Genomic DNA, 17261 nt, shown 5'->3' on the forward strand with positions numbered 1-17261 from the left:
TGCCTCGCCCAGGAAGAGTGCAATGATGGTGCCAACTTGGGCCAGTGAAGCAATGTCCTCCACAACTAGACTGAAGAACAAAACTACAGCAACTTTTCTGTTCCCCTTCCCCCAATTCCCCAGCACTGTTCCCAACCCCCCAATTCCCCAATAAAAATCTTAAAAAAAATATGCTATGTATAAACTGTTTTCCTCATAAAATGACATTTGGAGTATTTAGAGATATGAACGTTGAGAATAAAATTAAAAATAATAATTGAGTACTTTTCTTTTTTCTCTTATTGTAATTAGGGAGAAAGATTAGCGAGGGCTAATTTAAAAATGGATTGCAATTCTCTGCTCCCTATCCTCAAAGAAATAAAAGGCATCTTTCGCTAAGTCTTAATTTTACCACTTTCTTTTTGTCCCCAATGAAACTCATGTGTGTTGATGGTATGAGAGTTTTGTCTCAGCACCTGAGCATTAGAAAGCTTCTCCCAGGCCAAAGTCCCCTCCCAAATGGATTTCTCACTACTTTTCCCATGAGTTTGTCTTCCACCTGTGCCCTGAAGTAAACTGCAACCCAGCTCTCTGCTGAAAAGTGCTTTCTGCTGCACCCAGTAGTGGCTGGAATTGCACAGTGGGCACAGAGAAAAGGCTCTGATCTGGGCACCCACCCATAGCTGTGAGACCATGCAGTCAGGATAAGTGCCTTCCCCACGGGCACTGATGCTTACGGCAGAGTCTCTGTGCCCGTCAGTGAGCAGGATGGATGGGCAGATGGGTGTGGAGAATAAACTATACTGTATTATGCACCTGAATTGCAGGACAACACTGCGTGCCCTGGCTGTTACAAACCAAAAACACAGCCTCTGCACTTGGTCACTCCGGAGGGGGGATTCCTCTGGGACTCCATGGCCCTCTAATGCCCTTGGTCTTGGAACGGGGTTCCCACTTTCAAAGACAAATGAAGGAGCAACAATCCTTCTCCATGCTTAGGCATAACCTGGGCTCACATCTAGGATAAACTTGAGTTTAACACTTTACTATGCCAAGTTGGTCCTTGGGCCCAGAAGCTCATTTGAAATGCCGTCTCACGCCTGACCCACAATCCGCTGAACCAGAGCCTATATTTTAGTAGGACCCCATGGCTATTTCTATACACATGGGAGTTTGAGAAGCACTGGTGTATTTCATGGTATCGAGTTCTAGCTATAAGGAGACATGTGAAAAATCTGTACCCTCTAGATAGGGTTTCCATGCACAGTAATGATGTGCTATTATCTGTCTTCCTCATCTTTGGGGAGCATCTAGTTTAAGAGCATTTGCATACGCATGTCACACATTGTCTGGAGTCTGCAAAGTGAAGAAGGACTCGAATCCAGCTCCTTACCTACTGGCTGTGTGACCTTCGATGAGGCATCTCACCTCTCTGAGCATCAGTTTTCTCATGTAAAATCTAAGATAGTCAACCTGCTCTATTCGCATGTGTCCTGGGAGACATGTCTGCCTACACTCCTTAAAGACAGGCTCTGAAAAGTAAAGAAAAAACAGTTTTGCACTATCAATCTGTAAGGATATGGAGACATGCACCAGAGGATGTGAAAAGCTGATAAAAGAGGAAGGAAATCAGGAAAGGAAGGAGAGGGGAGCGAGGCTGATGTGCAGACCCTCAGGGCTCACGGACGTACCTTCATGGTGGCCACTTGGATAAGCCACTACTAAGCTAATCGATACATATCTCAGATGTGGGCGATTGACGTATTTCAGAAACTTTTGGATCTGGGCCCAGGCCCAATATGGAATTCCACACAGGACACAGAAGCATCTAAATCCCACATTCCTAATTTTAGGTGTATTTCACTATAGGCCATTCAGGCAGAAACAAAGGGGCTACCCTCTGGGACACGGGTAGTCTAACCTATCAGTGAGATTTGTCTTTCCAAAGGCTGGGGTAAACACCTCCACATTCACGCGACCCTGGGCTGCTGTCCAGGCCACATTGCTGGCTGGGCTGTCCGCCACCCACAGACCACAGAGCAAGAAGGGCTGCATTTCTGCCCTGATCTTGGGCATTTCACCAAAGCATTGTATCTACCAAAACACGTCATGGCTGGAGGAAGCTGGGAGGATGACCAGGGCTCCAGTCCAGAGATGAGTTTTGGGGGAATGCAACACCACCACAAAAATCTTCACCTGTTGTGTGCTTCTGGGATTGGAGTGAAAGAAATACAATTGAAGGAAGAGAGAATGATGTTTACTGAGAGCCTACAGTGTCTAGGACCTTTGCTTATTAGCCTGTTAAATCTTCGCCACTTTGAGGTAAAAGTCAACTTTACAGTTAAAGATCTGAAGGTTCAGAGAGGTTAAGAGATGTGTCTAAAGCCACACAGCTAGGAAATGGCAGATGTGTAACTTGGACCCTGTTACCTCTCGTGGCAGCACCCTGACACCCTGAGGTGGATCCCATCCATGAAAGGGACCCAGTTCCTGCAGAATCATGCACATGGGGGTGGCCTGTGCCTAAGGTTGCTCCTAAGGTATTGACCTGGCAGCCTCTTATGGCGTCTGGGTCCTTCCTGGCTGGTGAAAACAGGGATGGAACAGGTGTCAATCTCATTTAATCATCACAACACCACCAGCAATTGGGGACTATTGTTATTTCTCCTAATTTAGAGATGAGGAAACAGGCTCAATGAACTAACATGTTGTGCTTGAGGTCACAGAGTTAATAAGCAGCAAGCTAGGACTCAAACTCTAGAGCTGGGTGTCTTAGACACAAGGGCAGTGCATCCCCAAATTGCTGGATAATGTGAGCCACTTGGGAAGACAGTGAACACTCAATTTCTCAGGCCCATTCTCTGGGAGAAAAATGATTGACAGGTCTTGGCATAGCCCTGGGAGAATCTTATCATCAGGTAAGTAGGAAAGGCTTGACTGAGCCCCTGGTCATGGGGGGTGAGTAGAAAGAGAGCTGCTTTCCAGGTCAGAAGCCCTCAGTCTTCATCTAAGTTCTACCCAAACCTTAATGTACAGAAAAGGCAACAGAATCCAGAAGGGAGAGTGGCCAAGGGTGATACAGCAGGAAGTGGCAGAACAGGAATGGAAACTAGGCTTTCTGATCCCAGGGCCTGTGGTACACCAGACACATCAGCCTTGACTTCCGCAGAGGATGTCAGGAAACCTTGGAAAGATGGAGACACACATTCTTCTGCAGCCAGCCCAAGAGTTGGGACCCCAGGGAAAACTGCCCCTTAACTCCTGTGATCCAGCCTCTAACTTCTGTCCTCAGTACACTTCTAAGATTGCGTCATCAGTCCTACCAAAAGGTAACAGATAGCTGTGGCTCCAGGTGGCACGTTGAGGGTTTTGCCAAGAGCTGGCATATTACTGCAAAGAGAGGCTTAGGAATGGCCTGGAAAATCCAAAGCTAATGCCAGTTTTAATTGATAATCGCTCCACCACCAGCATCCTTTGCTTTCTCTTGTCATAATAAGATCATGGTATATTACAAAATACTCAGGTCTGAGAGCGCAGAAACACAGCTCCTCAGCCTGGCTCTGCCGTTAATTCTTCATGGAACCCTGGCCTTGACGTTACCATCTGTACAGGGTAGGAGTTGGATGCTATGTCTCTAAACCTTCAGAGTGGATACAGTGCAGCCCAACAGAGAAGGGGTTGGAATCCTGGCTCATTCATTAACCAGTTGCATGATTTCAGGTTAATTCACTTAGATGATGTGAGCGTCAGGCATCTCAGCTACAAAAGGCGGGTGGGGTGGGTTCTGTACAAAGTACTCTTCAAGTTTCTTCCATTTGTAGAGTCTGTGGTTCTTTGGGAATTAAGTGGAGGGCGAATGCTGGGAGCCAGGGAGGCACAGGGCCAGGTGGGTTTTGGGGTTAGGCTCGCCTGCTATCAGTTGGGGAACAAGTGGGTGCCACTAAGAAAAGCTAGCTTTCCTCATATCCTGAAGGAGGCCCCTCATGTCTTGCCAGGCATGGGTTGGTGGTGGCTTATCATGAAACCCCACATCTTACCCTAATCCATCAACTAATGCTGTACAAAGGTACACCTGACAAGCAGTCCAGATTGAAAACCACAATGAGGTATCACCTTATACCAGTTAGAATGGCTATCATCAAGACAAATAATAGCAAGAGTTAGAGAGGCTGTGGAGAAAAAGGAACCCTCACACACTGTTGGTGGGATTGCAGATTGGTGCAGTCACTATGGAAGGCAGTGTGGAGATTCCTCAAAAAATTAAAAATAGAATTACCATATGACTCAGCAATCCCTCTCTTGGGTATCTACCCAAAAATCTGAAAACATTTATCCGTAAAGATATAGGTGCTCTGATGTTCATTGCAGCTTTATTTACGGTGGCCAAGACATGGAAACAACCCAAGTGTCCTTCGATAGATGACTGGATAAAGGAGATGTGATACATATATACACAATGGGATACTACTCTGCCATAAGAAAAGGTGAAATAGTGCCATTTGCAACAACATGTATGGATCTTGAGATTATCATGCTAAGCGAAAGAAGTCAGACAGAAAAAGTAGAGAACCGTATGATTGCACTGATATGTGGGATATAAAACTGAAAACAACAAAGGAACAAGACAAACAAATGAAGAAACAAAACTCATAGACACAGACAATAGTTTAGTGGTTACCAGAGGGTAAGGGGGGGGTGGTAGATGAAGGTAAAGGGGGTCAAATATGTGGAGATGGAAAGAGAACTGACTCTGGGTGGTGAACACACAATGTGATATATAGATGATGGATTACAGAATTGTACACCTGAAATCTATGTAGCTTTGCTAACAGTTGTTACCCCAATAAAATTTAATTAAAAAAAAAAAAAGGAACAGTGACTTTCTAGCAAATCTTTCCTGAGCTTCCCATGCTCTTTGTAGGTCATTCCTGAAGGCTTACGAGTAAATACCTGCTGCTAGCGGAACGATATTAGTTTTGAGGGGGCTTTTGCAAAATCTACCACTGCCATTTGTTCAGTCCCCATTCCCATGCAACTTCTCCTCCTGCAATTTCTGAGGCTCCGTGGCTCAATATTAGTTCTTGACTGATGTTTTTCTAAATCCATGCAATCTACAGCCAAAGCTGACCTTTCTTTCTGATAGGAATGAGGTAGGATGGATGAGGATGAGGGAGGGAAGGAAGTAAAAATCAAACAAATCAACAAAACATTAAATTCCACCAACATTTGATGACTTTATCTCACTCTAACAGTCTGACAATTCCCACATCCATTAAGAGCTAATGGGAGGGGACTCAGATAGTGACCCTGCCTGGGTCATTAAGACCAACACAATGCACCCAAAGGGATTAGAACCAGCAAACCTTGCCATCACTTACTGGGTTGGGGTCAACGTGGAAGTGAGATCTTTGACTCTTCATGTTTCCAGAGAACTTAACAATTTACCACCGGCTTTTATATCCACTCACACCCATCTAAACCTGCTTCCTAATTCAGGGTTCTCTCCCAGCACCACCACGTCACTGAGAAGAGCCCTTATTTCATCCTGGAAATCCATGATCTTCTGACTCGTACAAACTCTGCCTTTTTTCTCTATCACTTTAGGTCCCTCCTTTAACCCTTCCATCTTTCACTCCTTTCCAAACCTTTCACAATCTGTCTCCTATGTCCTCAGCTCCTGTCCCTGCTCCGTATCCCTTTAATTGATTCTGTGCTTGTCCTTCCCTCCTTCTGTTGGTACGACTCTTACTTAATGTCTCTTCTATCTTGGTCTCTCTCTGCATGTCTCCATCTCTCTGACGCCTTCTCTTTATCACGCTCACCCTGTCTCTGTTTTCTGTGTGGGTCTCTTAGCATGTGCCACACTTAATCTTCACACACAGTGGCTGGCTGATAACTTCCGGAGTTGTCAGGGTCTTAAACATCTCCACACGCTCACCTCCCAGGGACAGGCTGCAGCCTACCTGTGGCAACCTGGGGAGGTAGCCGGGAATGGGATCAAGTGCCTGCAGAATGATGCGCATGGGTGGCCTTCGCCTCCGGTCTCACCTTAGTTGTGAATCTGGCATCCCACTGCAGCTCTGTCATCCTCTCTGCTGAGGGCAGGGCTCTTCTCGCCACATGCTAATAAGGGATATTCAGAAGTTACCTAAGAGTTCATCCCTTACGACAGAACCAAAACCCCAGAACACGGGCTTGGGAGGCACAAACTCTAACTTTTAGTCTCAGAGAGGCCCTCAACCACAGTGAGCAATGGGCAAGTTGTACCTTTCCTGGGCCTCAGTTTCTCCATCTGTACCACAAGGAGCTATGTCTGAGCTAGTTAATCTTTAAGTGCTTGTCAAGGTTGGGGACTTGGAACATGGGGCTTTTTGTGAAGCAGAAATCCAGGGAGCTCTTTGGAGACTCAAGAGAGGACGTGAGACTGCAGACCTGTCTCCTGTCGGCTGCTGCTAGGTGTGGGATGTGGGCAGCGCCAGGGAAGAGAAGAAAGCAGAGCTGTAACTGGACCACAGGAGACTGTTTAGCTGGTAGAGTTTGAAATCCCAGGGAAGGCAGCTGTCAGGAAATGAAGCATATGGCCAGATGGCTGGTGGGGCGCCTGCTGGCTACTCTGGAGGGCTGGACAGAAGATCACTTAGAGGAGGGAGGAAAAGGAGGCGAGAAATGACAACTGCCTTTGATGCTGAAACATTTGCAGCCCTGCCTTCTGGAACTTGGAGGACAAAGGAGCTACAGCATTCGCCCCCACCAGCTCCTCCCACCCCAGTGCTGCCCTGTCTGGGGCTCAGGCAGGGTGGCTTGAAAGATAAATTTAGACTCATCTGAAGCTACTGGCTTTCACACGGTGGGAAGTCCACTGCCTTAGCAGGTACCTCCAAGAGGTGACATGTCCTGGAGATGGGAACGATTACAAAGAAGGTTTAAGTGAAGCCAAGGATGAGAGAGGGTAAGTGAAACGGGCAACTCTGATATCATGGCAGTCCGGGAGCACTCTAAATCTTGAGGCTGTTGTGAAAAGAGTAAGTGTGGTCCGTTCACTATACTCCTATCCATGAGTCCATCAGGGCAGACACAGAGCCTCGCTACTCAGAGACAACCTGAAATTGAATGGTTGGGAACAATGGACAGTGTTTGAGGCAGGATAACAACTCCTGAGGCGGCTAAAATTCTGCCTGAGCCTGGAGACTCCCAGGCTGGCCTTTCCGGCACTACGCCCCCTCTTACTGGCCAGTCTGTGGGGAGTGGGAAGGCACGCCCTCGGGGCCATCAGGAGATCTGGGATCGTGGACCAGCTCTGCAATGTCTTGCTCTGCCACCTGTGTCAACTCCCTTCTCCTTATGTAAGGTGAGACCCTGGGATTCCATGAAGCCTTTTCAGGATCTAGCACCTTACCACCCAATTTGGACCAAGCTAATCTTCACACAAGAGAATGGGAGCTAGTATATTTGATCATTCGTCACATGCCAGCCACTCTGATAGTTGCTGTGAGAAATCAAACTACGCAAAACATACACCATGCCTATCACAGTTGCTGGGGTCTGGTGAAAGAAACATCTCTTTTTAAAGAGCAGGCAATAGGACTATGCTTGTCATGGGTGGGGGAGGAAGGCAAGATTTAGAGTCAGGTCTGTCTGGAGATCTGTTTTCCTAACACCCCCTCCTGCTAACCCATGTGTCTGGGCTTCTGCAGGCTCCTTCCTGGACAGGAAAATGCCTTTATGGCCCTTATCCCTCTAAGACGCACTGCTCTTTGCTATCAGCTCAAACTCCAGTCCACAAGCCTTGTCCTCTGAGAAGCCCTTTATCATTCTTTGTAACTCCTCTCAAAAGGCTTCAATGGAAACTCTTTGGAAACCATTGGCATTCCTCGGAACACCACTTTGCAAATTAAATTTTTCATACATATTTTTTTCAATTGTCTGTGTTTCATTTGCAGGCTTGTAAATTCCCTTCACAAATGCAAGGGGCACTTTCTTTACTTTTTTATTTCTGATTCCATGCAGCATTATTCTATCCATCATGATGCTCAAGACAGAATTTCATAGTCTTAAAACCATAGAATGCCAGCATTGTGGGATCTCAGTATTGGGTGGTTCATCCAGATTGTCCTTAAATGTCTCCCAGAGTTTTTCCAACAAAGTAGCATTTGGCCTCTGCTTTAACCATCGGAGTAGCAGAAAGAGACTTGCTGGGCATTGGAGGACGTGACTCAGCCACTAAATTGCTGTGTGGCTGCCAATCACTCCTATCCCCCTCGACTCCTTCCTCGCCTTACCCTTTGCAACTGTTCTCTGGCACTTGTCCATTATGCCTCACAACTATCTCCCAATATTCCTTTTTGTCTTCAATATTATTCCCAACATCCTGATCAAAGTCACTAACAGTCTCATGTGGCTTCCACAAGAGACCCTAATTGACCCCTAGGCCACTCATTCCCACGCCACCCTCATCCCAGTCTACTTCCCATGCAGCCACCGTGAGGTTGAAAGATACAGAGCAGTCACGACATGCTCCCTCCTGTAACCATTTAAGAGCATTCCCATTTGCTGTTAGAATAAAGACTAGGCCTGCGAGACCCCCATGACCAGCTTCTGCTCACTGATCTGGTTTCACGAGCTCCCACCATCCTTCCCTCACTTATTCAGTTTCAACCTCGCCATTCTTCATTTCCTGAAGCCAACCGAGTTTTATTCTGTCCTTGTTAGAATATCTATCTCTGCTTGAAACCTTTTTCAATGCTAACTCCCACTCATCTTCCTGGTATTAGTTAAATAACACTTCGCATGGAAAAGGAAAAGCCTTATTGTTTCTTTCTGAACCAACAGGTATGCTCCCACCATTCTCTAAACTAAATCCAACTAAATTAGACCTCACTGTTAATTGCTTTCCTGTATCTTTACTCCATAGTACCTACCACAAATTAAGTAAATACATAAGATCTCACACACACACACACACACACACACACACACACACAGCCTAAGCACCACAGGGTACAGAACCATTTTTATCTCATTTTCCATTATATGTCAAGTAACCACCATGGTACCTGGGATATACTAGGTGCTCAAAGAGCATGTGCTAACTATATATGTGAATAGTTTTAGGGAATTCACATTTCCATTCTAGCTTTATAAGATGGAAAATGATGGGGTATGTTGGATTAGAGGCCAAGAGCAAAGCTTCGGAGTCCGCCAGACTTCCATCTGAACACTGACTCCCTCTCTTACTAGATGGTGACCTTGGGAAAATAACTTTACCTCTCTGGTGTTGACGTTTCAATTGTAAAATGAAGGCCACAGCGCCTCAAAGGGTTTTAATAATGAAGCCAAAATGGCATTCATTCGGCTCTCCCCCTTCATACAACAGGGGTTTGGGAAAGCCACTCAACATTTCCACTTCTCATCTGTATAAAGGGGATAATAATAGCTCTTGGGACTCATGGGACTCTTGTGAGGATTATATAAATCAATGGATTGAAAGTGCTTAGAATACCCTCAACATGTGCTGAATTAATGTTAGTGGCTATTATTATTATTATTATTATTATTATTATTATTTAAAGAGCTCGATATATATTGTAGATAGTAGCCACCATTCCTACTACAATCACCACTATTATTAATTAGATGATGGGATAAGGATGATGATGATTATAATGGGGATGTTTCTTACTAGCTCTGACTTTTGTTGACAAACTCAAGTGGTAAGGAAATCCCTGCTTTATGATAACATCCTATCACATTTTCATGCAAAACTGCCTAATAGTGTGTGTGTGTGTGTATATATATAATTCTTCTCACTCTACCATCTTATGGTTCTTCAGGTTTTAAGGCATGAATACATCCCACCCAAATCCCTCTTCTGCAGATAAAACAGGTCCAGTTTCTTCAGCTCTCCCCAAAAGCCTTTCACAATTAGACTGCATGTCCAATCTTCATATCATTTGGCCAACCCAGTGTCTGTTCTGTTCCCTCTCTTACATGATAGCAGTCTCATCTTTGAATTTCTCGTGTACCTCTTATTCTTTAACAAAGAGGCCTTTGGCATATTGTTGAGCAAAAAACTAAATTTCTAAACAGCTTTACTGAGATTTGGTATGAGTGTGCCTGTGTGTGTATGTGCACACACACACAGGGGAAGAGGGAGAGAGAGGTGGTGTAAGAATGCCCCATACCTAAAGGTCATCTGGAAGACTTGGCCTTGGTTCACATGCTGGGTCCGGTTGTTGTAACCATGTAGCATCTCTCCAAAGAGGGTGTCGTTGAATTTGGAGTCAGGTTTGAGGCACTTGGGGCCCTCGCAGACATCTGAGAGCATTACGCAGGATTTCCCATCAGGAGCCAGCTTGTACTCCTCCACGCAACTGCATGATAAAACAAAGCCAAGAGTTAGCTCCACAAACTGGATGCCCCCATTGGGAGTGACCCAAAACCAAGGCCTCCTTTGCTTGCAAAACAGGTCAGAGTTTAGGAACGGAGACAGCTATTCTGGCTGCAGTCTACGCAGGGCACAGGTGTCTTGAGAGAAGCACATTAATCCTGCAAATTGGTAAATTCAGGGGAAGTCATTTGTGGCATTTTGGAGGAGTCGAGGGGGAAGCCAGAGTGCACATCCACGCACAGAGCAAATTTAGAAACTGTTTTCCATGAACACACAGACTTTAAAAAGCATGACAGACCAATTCACGGGGGATTATCAACTAGTTTCTCAAACCAGAATCTATTCCCAGTGTATCTGTCTACCAAGGTTGAAGACTATTGCAAAAACAAGGTTTTTATTGCCCTTGTAGCTCAGAGGCAATCCTTCTAGGACCACGGACAGCACACGGAGCAGCAGCTGCTGTTTCTGTTCAATTAGCAATGTTAGCAGCCTCTGATGGCCTCTAACCACCCAATCTTGACAGCGAAAGGGCCCTTTGCATATCTTTGAGGCAGGGCAAGTTCCTCTATGGACCAAATAGGCATCTGAATGGGACAGAGAGACAATATTTGCAATTTGGGAGTTTGGAGAGGAAAAGGAATTTCTTAGAGAGGCATGGGGGTGGAGGGGGTGGGGAGGGAAGCAGAGATCTCAGCCCCTGAAAAAATCAGCCCAGACACCGGAATCCTTTGAGGGTCTACCTGTTCCTCATGGTCCTTTGCTAGGCACCAGGGATAGGGTGCACATAATAAGTAAGACCCACAAGCTAATAGGCTGCTTAATTGGCGAGACCTGCATACATATCTTTGGACCTCCCTGCACCCTGGCAAGTCATTCAACTTCTTCAGTCTCCAGTTTCCTCATCTGTAAAATGAAGCAGATATTCCTATACTACTTAATTTACTAGGCTGCTCTAAAGTCCCATGATACATTAGTTGCCAAAACAGGAATTACAAGGTGCCTAACAAAACCATAGTAATGAAAGCAATGGTGGTGTTTCTATGTTTTGAGCATATAAGATCTACTGGGGGCTTTGCATAGCTACTTTCTAACTATGAAAAAACAAGATAGTATCATCATTCCTGCTTTACACAGAAGCAAAATGAGGAGCCAAGAAATAAAGCATGCTGCACCCTAAGTGTCAAGCTGGCATTAAATTCAGGTCTGTTTAGTGACAAAGGTATCATTTTCTACTCTTATTTCTCTAAATCCAGCTGTTTCTAGTTGGAAGACATGACCCTGGATCAGTCTGTTTCTGTTGGAGGCAGTAGAAAGCAGGCAATCCCTTATTTGCCTTCTTCCATAAGGTGGAGCAAAGATCTATTGTATCTGATCCCAAAGAAATTCAAGGACTCGGATATAAGAAGGGAGAGGCTCTGTGACACGGTTTGGGGTGAAAGTGTCCCCAGGCGGCAGGAACCAGTAGCTGATGCAAGCGATAGAGAACCCAACTGAAGGCAGGGAAATGAAGAGGCAGAGCTGAAAACTTGACCCAAGATCACTCGTGGAAAACCAGGGGTGTCTCACGCATGAAGCAAGCTGTCACTCTTTTCTTGCTCTACTCTAACCCCCAGTGTTTTCGTTGTCTTTCTAATGTTTACATGCTCCTGCCCAGAGTACAGCAGAAAAGTTCTTGGAAGAAGGCCTATCCTAGTGCCTCGGCTAAGTCGATTTTCCCTTCTTTTTGTATCTGTTAAATGTAAGTAACTCTCCTTTAAAAAAGTTGCAGTACAGATGAAGTGAGTTATATGAACGTGCAAAGTACATGGTTAAGCTCGCAATAAAGTCTAGTTCCATCCATTTATCTCAGGAGGTTCCCAGCAAACATGAGAAATCGCTCTCCGTCTCTCTCTCTCTCTCTCTCTCTCCACACACACACACACACACACACACACACACACGCACATGCACACGTGCACACACACATGCACACACACGCACAAGTACACACATGTGCATAATTACATTTTTGTTGTAAATAATTAAACATTATGAAAGTCTATAGAGTAAACTGTGCAAGTTCTTTATGTCCCACTCCACATATATTCTTACGTCCTGTTCCAGTGGTCATCCTTAGTAACTATTATGTATTCTTCTAGAGTTTTTCCCAATGCATTTGGAAATACACATTAAATATATAGTACATGTGAGGCAGGCATTTATTTGTACCTAACACTATTTCTTGCAGATCTTTTCAAATCAGTATTCCTGGAGATCTATCTTTTTAATGGTTATTTGGCATTGCGTGATATAAATGTACCATAATGCTTTTAGCTAATCTTTATTGATGGGTATTTTGGTTGTTTATAGCTGTTTGCTATTACGAACGGTGCCCTCCTAAAGATCTTTGTACATATATCTCTGCACATGTGTGTGTTTCTCTAAAAGAGATTCTTAGAAGAGGGATTGCTGGGTCAATGTTTTATGAATTTAAAAATTTTGATAGGTCTTCTAAATGACCATCTGTAGGCATGGTACCAGTATGCAATCCTGATTGTATGAATGAGATGAGTGTATGTATGAAATTGATGAATGAGAGAGCCCATTACCCACATCTTTCATGTTCATTACTGCCAGTCTAGGATGGGGAAAAATAACTCACTTTTGTTTGGATTTGCATTTCCGTGATTACTGGTGAGGTTCACCATCTTTTCATGCCTTGGGCAGGTGTATTTCTCCTTTTGTAGATTGTCTGACCATGTGCTTTGACCATTTTTCTATTGCAATGTCTTTTTCCTTTTGGCTTGTATATGTTTTGCATATTTTCTGGATAGATACCTTTCACCTTCCATACATATTGGAATTTCCTTCTTGTCTGTACTTGTATTTTAACCTTGCTTTTCATATCAGACAGCCTCTTTATCCTGGTCCTTTTTTGCTTCTGAATTTGTGCAATGCTTAGAAAGCCACAAGATGATGAAACAGATTTCTGTCTAGTCTTCTAATATTCCTATAGTTTTTTCATCTTTAGTTATTTAATCTATGTGGAATTAAATTTTGTGCATGGTAGGAGAGGTGCTTTTAACTCAATTGTTTTTATAATAAAAAATAATTACCTGAAGGGTATATCCTTTGGCCAATTTGAAATGCTATTTTTGTCATACACTACATCTATGTATAACATGTATACATGCCTGGGTTTTCCCTACTGAATTATCTGTTTATTCCTGCAATAATTCTACACAAATTTTAATTACTATCACTTTATAGCGCAGTTTGGATAAAGTAAGTCTGCTTTCCATCACGAACACTAATTTATATTTCAAAATTTTCTCCTTGTTCTTACCCATTTTTCCTTCAGATGAATTTTGAAGCTGGCTTGTCAAGTTCCATATAAACCACTAATGGAATTTGGGGCGGTATTATATTGAATGTGTAGACTAAATTGTGGGAAGGTTTAATCTTTTTTGCTTTAAGAAATACGTATTTAGGGTCAACTCTGTGCTGCACACTGCTGACTGTGGCAGAGATGGTGTCTTTTTTTTTTTAAATGTTTTTCCAGGACCCATTTGTTCCAAGTCAAGTACTTGTCTTCAATCTAGTGGAGGATGCAGCTCCTTGGCCTATGTGGGAATCGAACTGGCGACCTTGGTGTTATGAGCCTGCGCTCTAACCATCTGAGCTAAACGGCCACCCCCACAGATGGTGTCTTGTGTTCACCACACTAGTATCTGTTCTTGGGCACGTGTTGTCGACAGTGATTCTAAGCTTTCTTTGTAGTTGGGCCACAGGGACCATGTGCCTGGATCCTGACAGATAGAATCTGTGCTGACATGATATAAACCATAGACAGACCCAGCCCTTTCAAACATCCTGTGAGTTGGTCAAGCCCTCTCTCCTGCTATGGCCAGCTTGGAGATCAAGTGTCCCAGGTGCAGACTGCAGGGAGGAAGAGGGCTGCCTCCGTCACAGTGGACCTTGCATGAATGCTAAACAAGCCTCAGTGTGCAAGCTTCTGGTTTGGGAGGCTTCCTTTGTTACGGCCACATAGCTCATCTTCTCCTAGCTGATTGATACAGCATCTTTACAGCTATGAATCTTGTAATTCAGAAAACATAGTTTGCAACTGCATTTATTAAGTGTTCCTTTACACCCTTCACTGAAGTTTTAGATTTTTGGCTGTAAAAGTCTTGCATATATCTTGTAGTAGCCTTACTCATAGGTATTGATGCAACACACCACACTCCAGAGGCATGCTTTTTGGATCCAGGCCACCAGAGTCCAAATCCTGATTCCATTGCTTATTGACTGTGTGATCTTGGACAGAATGCTTAACCTCTCTGCATTTCCTTTGTTTATCTCTAAAGAAGTCCCAACATCACAGTGCCACTGTTAGGATTCAATGAGCTACGCTTCGATACAGTGTGAAAACCATGAAGTACAGCGATAGCTTCTATCAGTACAGTCTTTTCCACTTCAGGAAAGGATCAGTTTTTCACCTATGCTTCCGCTTATATTTTCTAGTTAGTTATTGCTAATATTGAGGAAAGCTATTACTGATTTGTATAAGTTGATTTTTCATCCTACCGCATTAGAGACTCATCAGTTCTAATACGTCTAACAAATTTTATTAGACGGATGAGTATATATTTGCCTAGTTTCAGTATTAGGATTACGCTAGCATTTGGAATATATTAGAAAACTGTCCTTTTATTTTCTTTCTCTGGATTGCTTTATATAAGATAAAGCAATCCATTCCTTGATGATTTGATAGGACTTGCCTATAATCTCCCGGGCTTGATGTTTTCTTTTCAATTATAGCTATTTAGCTCTCGTATCAGTTTATGTTATCTGTCTATTTAGCTTTTCTACAGTATCATGACTTAAATTTGGTAATTTATATTTCCTAAAACAATAATGCGTTTTATCAAGACTTTCAAATGCATCGGTATAAAGTTGCACGCAGTATTCTTATTAAACTTGCTTTATCTTCTGTGCTTGTATGGTTCTGTCCACAGCTCATTCCTAACGTGCTTATGTGTGTTCTCTCTCCTCTCCCCTGTGAACAGACTTCTTTCTGCATTTTATCCATGAGGCTCCTTGTATGTTTTCCTGTTTCATTTATTTCAGCTTTTATTTGCATTAATGCCTTCCTGCTGCTTTCTTTGATTTGTTTTATAACTCTTTCTCTGGCTTCTTGAGTGGAAGGCTTCCTTTGTTTATTTTCAGTCTTTCTTGTGTTTTAATAAACACCATGGAGCTTCTGACTACTGCCTTGTCTGTACATTGCAAGAGTAGGATATGCAAGGTTCCTGCTCCTGCTCATTTCTAAAGAGGTAGTAATTTGAGGGTTGTTGCTGTTTTGTTTTTTTTCCCCTTACCCAAGTGTTTCTTCAGAAGGTTGTCTTTTATAGTAACTCCCAAGTAGATAGATTCACTTTCTAGCTAGATAGGTGTTAATATCTAATATTATCACATTCTAGTCTGAGAAATGTAGCTTGCACAATTTCTGCTTTGGTGAATTTGTTGAGATTTCATGCCCCATAACTTAAGGAAGACACAAGGTGTCTAGTTCAGATTCAGGATCTAATTAAATCTAAGGTCAAATAGAGGCCGCGATACTTACCAGCTATATGACCCGGATCAAATCTGTAAACTTCCCTAAGCCTCAGTGTCATAATCTATTAAATGGGGATAATACTCATCCTTATCATAGAGCTGATGTGAGAATTAGAGATAACTTACATAAAAGATAATATAGTTTCTATGGTGTAGTAGCCAATTAATGCATCAGCTATTATGATAATCATTATTAGGGTTATTATGTCTGTGCTATTATCTATGATTGTTATGTGATCTATTAGCTCATTTACACTTCTCAAGGAATGCAAATTTATTTCCAGTGGTTCTCAGTTCCTAGTTGCTGCCTTCTCTCTAGATCTAGATTTCTTACAGCCAATAAATTTGCCCTTCTTTGACTCTTTTTTATTTTTAAAATTTATTCAAACTACATAATTGGGAACTTCTGTGTGCCAGTCACTGAAAATAAATTATATGTATATTATGCATATATTTTAAATGTGTAATTTTACACATATGTAAGGTAAATATATACATTATATATGTATATGCATATATATATGTATACACATGTAATGCAAATCTCAGCCCTGCATTCCAGATTCCACTGTCTAGTATAATTGTTTTCTATATACATGACCAGACTCGTTCTTTATCACAACCTGTAGTAGGTAGAATAATGGTCCCCCAAATTATCCATGTCCTAATTCCTAGAATTTGTGAATGTGTTACCTTATATAGCAAAAGGGACTTTGCACATACGCTTGAGAATTTTGAGATGGGAAGATTTTCCTGGATTACCTTGGGGAGCTCAATGCAATCATAAGGGGCCTTGTAAAAGCACAGGAAGCAGATGAGAGAGTCCGAGTCAGAGGCCGCCACACGGCTTGGAAGCGGGGTTGGGGGAGGCAGGCTGTGCCTCTGGCCTCGCTGTCTTGACAGTGCCTGGATTTTAGAAATTCTGATCGCCACAACTGTAAAATAATTAACCTGCTTTGTTTTAAGCCAGTAAGTTTGTGGTGATTTCTTTACAGAAGTATCAGGAAATGAATCCATAACCCTCCCAGTGAGGTACTGCTCCCATTTTCAGATAAGAAAACTGAGGTTTAGAGAATTTAAGTGACTTGCCCACGGAGATATATCGTGTTGACGGTAGTGGTAGGAAGTTAACCTAGGAGTTCATCTTTCAAGGTGTGTGTATATGAGTGTGTGTGTGTGTGTGTGTGTGTGTGTGTGTGAGAGAGAGAGAGAGAGAGAGAGTGTGTGTGTGTGAATGTGAGTGTGTGTGACAGACAGTGTGTGTGTGAATGTGTGAGAGAGAGACAGTGTGTGTGTG

The 17261-nt window shown here is 43.2% G+C and overlaps 1 protein-coding gene across 1 annotated transcript in view; it reads right to left on the minus strand.

Moving 5' to 3' along the window:
* Positions 1-17261, minus strand: part of ASTN2 (astrotactin 2) — a gene marked incomplete at its 5' end in the record, with an annotated part of 619820 nt that overhangs the window by 310574 nt on the left and 291985 nt on the right. Inside the window, one exon of the mRNA XM_019656843.1 lies at positions 10161-10349. Within this exon, the coding sequence (XP_019512388.1) occupies positions 10161-10349 (189 nt within the window). The remainder of the gene's footprint in view (positions 1-10160; positions 10350-17261) is intronic.

The sequence above is a fragment of the Hipposideros armiger genome, unplaced genomic scaffold, assembly GCF_001890085.2.
Source record: "Hipposideros armiger isolate ML-2016 unplaced genomic scaffold, ASM189008v1 scaffold_267, whole genome shotgun sequence".
Classification (NCBI taxonomy): Eukaryota; Metazoa; Chordata; class Mammalia; order Chiroptera; family Hipposideridae; genus Hipposideros; species Hipposideros armiger.